The sequence below is a fragment of the Sturnus vulgaris genome, chromosome 21, assembly GCF_052056855.1.
Source record: "Sturnus vulgaris isolate bStuVul1 chromosome 21, bStuVul1.hap1, whole genome shotgun sequence".
Taxonomy (NCBI): Eukaryota; Metazoa; Chordata; class Aves; order Passeriformes; family Sturnidae; genus Sturnus; species Sturnus vulgaris.
In genome coordinates this window covers 5448928-5452559 of record NC_142263.1, presented here as the reverse complement: position 1 = coordinate 5452559, position 3632 = coordinate 5448928, and the positions used below count along the sequence as shown (strand labels likewise).

Here is a 3632-nt window from a genome sequence, read left to right as displayed (position 1 = left end):
GTGGCTGGGGCTGTCCTTGCCAGGGCACCTGAGCTGGATTATTCCACCCCCAGAGCTGCTCCACAGTCCTGACAGAGTTTGGGAGCACCAGGCACCCCGAGAGCCTCTGGAAAGCCGCAGCCTCGTGGCCGGCGCTTCCCCTTTGCGGTTTCCTCGCCTTTTCCAGCTCAGCGGAACTGGGTGATCCTGACATAATTTCCATCCCTGACTTTCTTTCTTTGAAACCCTGCACCCACCCCTCGGATGGGGATAAAAGGGGAGCACAGCCCCAAGGGCCACAGAGAGCTCTGCAGCCTCCTCAGCTCCTCCTGCTCCTGCTTCTGCTCCAGCTCCTCTCCCAGCTCACAGCACCATGAAGGTCCTGGCAGCCACCCTGGTCACTCTGCTCCTCCTGGCCACCTGCTCGCCATCTGAGGGTCACCTCGGTGAGTCCAGCATTGCTGTGTCCTCCCTGGAGAGCCCCAGCCCTGCCAGGGGGACCCTGGTGGCTGTGGGGAGGATTGGGGGGGTGGGTCTGTGTCACACCGGGGGATGCGGGTTTGGAGTGGGGGGTAAATCCCTGGAGGGGGCAGAGGCTGTGCTGCAGCTGGGGACTCACCAGGGCTGTGTGTCTGTCCCCTGCCCTCACAGATGGCGTCCCCAGCGCCTGCTGCTTCAGCTACCAGAAGCAGCCCATCCCTCGGCGCCGTGTCAGCTCCGTCTTCGAAACCAGCAGCTCCTGCACCCAGCCGGGCGTGATGTGAGTACCCAGCACTGCCAGCGGTGCCAGGGGAGCTGGGGACACGCTGGGACACTCGGGGTGCTGCTGGTGGGACTCAGATCCCACGGCCTCACCCAGCCCAGCAGCTCAATGCCAGTTTTTTTCCTGCAGTGTGATCACCAGGAAGGAGAAGCAGGTGTGTGCAGATCCACGGGCACCATGGGTGCAGGAGCTCCTGAAGCACTTCCAGATCCTGAGACACTGAGCCTCCCCTGCTGACAGCCACAACCCAACCCCTGCACAGCTTCCAGGGCACAACAGAGAGGATTTGACCCCCCCAGCCTTCTTCAACGAGAAAAATTATTTTATTTAACTTATTTAAGTTAAACTAAATATTCTTTTTCTAAGCACAACAATTATTTAAACTATGTCAGAATAATACACTAAAATAAAGATAATTTCAATTGTATCCATGTGTCTGTTAATGAAGGGTCAGTGTTGATGTCTCCTTGCACTAAGGTGGGAGAAGGGACCACAGGGACCCCTGGGTTTGCTGGTCCAGCCTGGGTCCAGCTCCAGTGCCAGCCAGTTTGTCCCCACAGGTGACACCAGTGTCTCACCTGGGGCTGCCAGTGGTGGCTCTTGTTTGGGGAATGTCCTGGGACCCGTGGTGCCACAGGAGAGCTGGGGTATGATGTTCTATAGGATGGAACATCCTTTGCTCAGCATGGATCACCTGTCCTGACTCTGCCCCCTCACAGCAGCCCCTGAGTCCTCCATGAAGGCAAACACCACTCAGGAACAGCTGAAACACCAGTGTGCAATCAACATGATTCTCATGCTGAATGCATCAGTAAATATCTAAAAAAAAAAATAAAATTGAGCTGCAGATCCTTCCCCAGCTCCGTTGTCCCACAGCACTGGTGGCACCTCCAGCCAGTTTGTCACCCAGCAAACAGGGCACCCATCCAGGACACAGGACATGGGGACAGCAGACACAAATTCCTGTGCCACCCAACTCTTTGTCAACACGTACGTTGATATAATTGAGAGCATTCTTGTTTGAACTTGTTATCCTGACATATTTGAAATACCACACCTAATAGCTGCCTTTTGTAAGTTCAGAGATATTTGTGGTGAAGGAAATGCAGTAGATTTCACTCATCTGGGCTTCAGGAAGACACTTGGATTAAGGCCAGATAGTAAATTAAGAGCAAAGGCAGAGAAGATGTGACTGGCATATGAAAAGTAAATTTGGTCAAGAGCTGCCTGAAAGGGGCATGGTAATTGCTTCAGCTGAAAGGGGCTGTGCCACACTGAGAGGGGCTTACCCACACAGTTCCTTGAGTTTCTGCCTCAAAAAATATCCTGCTTGACATTTGCATTAATGACCTTGGCACACAAAGCTGGAGAAGGCAGAGGAAATGTGCTGATGAGGCAAAACGAGATGGGATCATCAATCTAGAGCAGGCCAGGACATCACACAGAAGATTTCTAATGACCTTGAGGGATGGAGGAGGGATCCAAGGCAGCACTGCTGAGTGGGATCCTGCTGGTGGAGACAGGGATAACAGGAACAGCCACTCCAGTTTGGGAGCTGGGAATGTCTGGGGCAGAGAAAATCCCGTGGCACACATCACAACACTGATGTTAAACGACATGAAAAGAGTTAAATGCTAAAGGCTTGGGTTAAAAATATGAGGGATTGACCTATATGAAGGCATCAGAGGTTCAGGATTGACATTAAACAACATGAAAAGAGTTAAATGCAAAAGGTTTGGGTTGAAAAATGAGGGACTGACCCATGTGAAGGCACCAGAGGTTGGAAGGAGGTGCAGGGTGTGAGGACAGGCTGGAAACTGCTGGGAATAGCAACAGAGGGGAAATCAGGTTTGCACAGGGACGTTGTAAGGTTCTCATGCAAGTTTCTGACCCAAGATAAAAACCAAGCACTGCTCTCATGGACACCAGTCCCACCAGCACCTTCCACAAACCATCCAGACTGGAGCTGAGATTCCTTCCAGGGTGGACTGCCTTGTCTTTACAAGGGTCTCTTCCCAGAGCCCTGCTTTCCAAGGTGTCCCTCAAAACAGCATTGCTGTGCAATCCATCCTTCCCCAAGGCTGCCCAGCAAACTGCTCTCCTTCCCAGCAAACAAAAACCACATTCATTCATTCGTTCATTCATTCATTTATTCATTCCCCTCCAGGCCTGGTTTTGGTATGAGCTGCCTCACCCTGAAACTGATTCATCTCAACCCTGCAGTCTGGAACCACAGAATAACAGCACTTCTGCCGAATTTCCTCCAGAATATCCTTTTTGGACACTCCTGCCTCTAACACCTCTCTTTCTGTGCCCTGAAGGAGCAGAGCTGAGGCAGCCTCTGGTGGTGCAGACACCCCCATTTCCTAAGCTGACCCCTTGCTGTTTCAGCTCCTCAGGGCTGAATTAATTTTGTGGTTCCAACCTTTTTCTCTCCACATTCCCTGTGTGTGCCCATCCCAGCTCGCTGGCCTTGCTGCCACATCCCCAGAGAAGTGTCACCATCACTGCAGTCCTTTAGCACACCAAATCTCCTTTGGGATCATCGGGGGTTTCTATTTCTTTCTCTCCTTTTGGTTTCCTCCACATCCTCATCTCTGATCAAGTCCCTCAGAGCTTCCTGGGCTACCTCACTGATGAGCTGAAAGATTTTTATAGCACTATTTTAAATTTTCAGGCTTTTTCTATCGACTTCCTCTTTCTCTGGAATTTCTCTTTCGAATTTACTGGGACAAGACTAATCCTGGGGTCTGCTTGATCCCTTTCCTTTGCAACCACAGGATGTGGGAGTGACTCACGTTTTAGGGAGAATTATTTCTATTTCCCCTGCTCTGCGAATCCCAGCACCTGCAGCATCCCCCCACTCCCAAATCCCAGCCAAAGGTGTCTC

The 3632-nt window shown here is 51.7% G+C and overlaps 1 protein-coding gene across 1 annotated transcript; it reads left to right on the top strand.

Moving 5' to 3' along the window:
• The first annotated feature begins 223 nt into the window (after positions 1–223).
• On the top strand, positions 224–1169 carry LOC106853298 (C-C motif chemokine 4-like). Its single transcript, XM_014876432.2, has 3 exons — positions 224–425; positions 631–739; positions 872–1169. The coding sequence occupies exons 1-3, from the start codon at positions 353–355 to the stop codon at positions 963–965; spliced, it is 276 nt and encodes a 91-aa protein (XP_014731918.1). The 5' UTR covers positions 224–352; the 3' UTR covers positions 966–1169.
• Positions 1170–3632: the final 2463 nt, after the last annotated feature.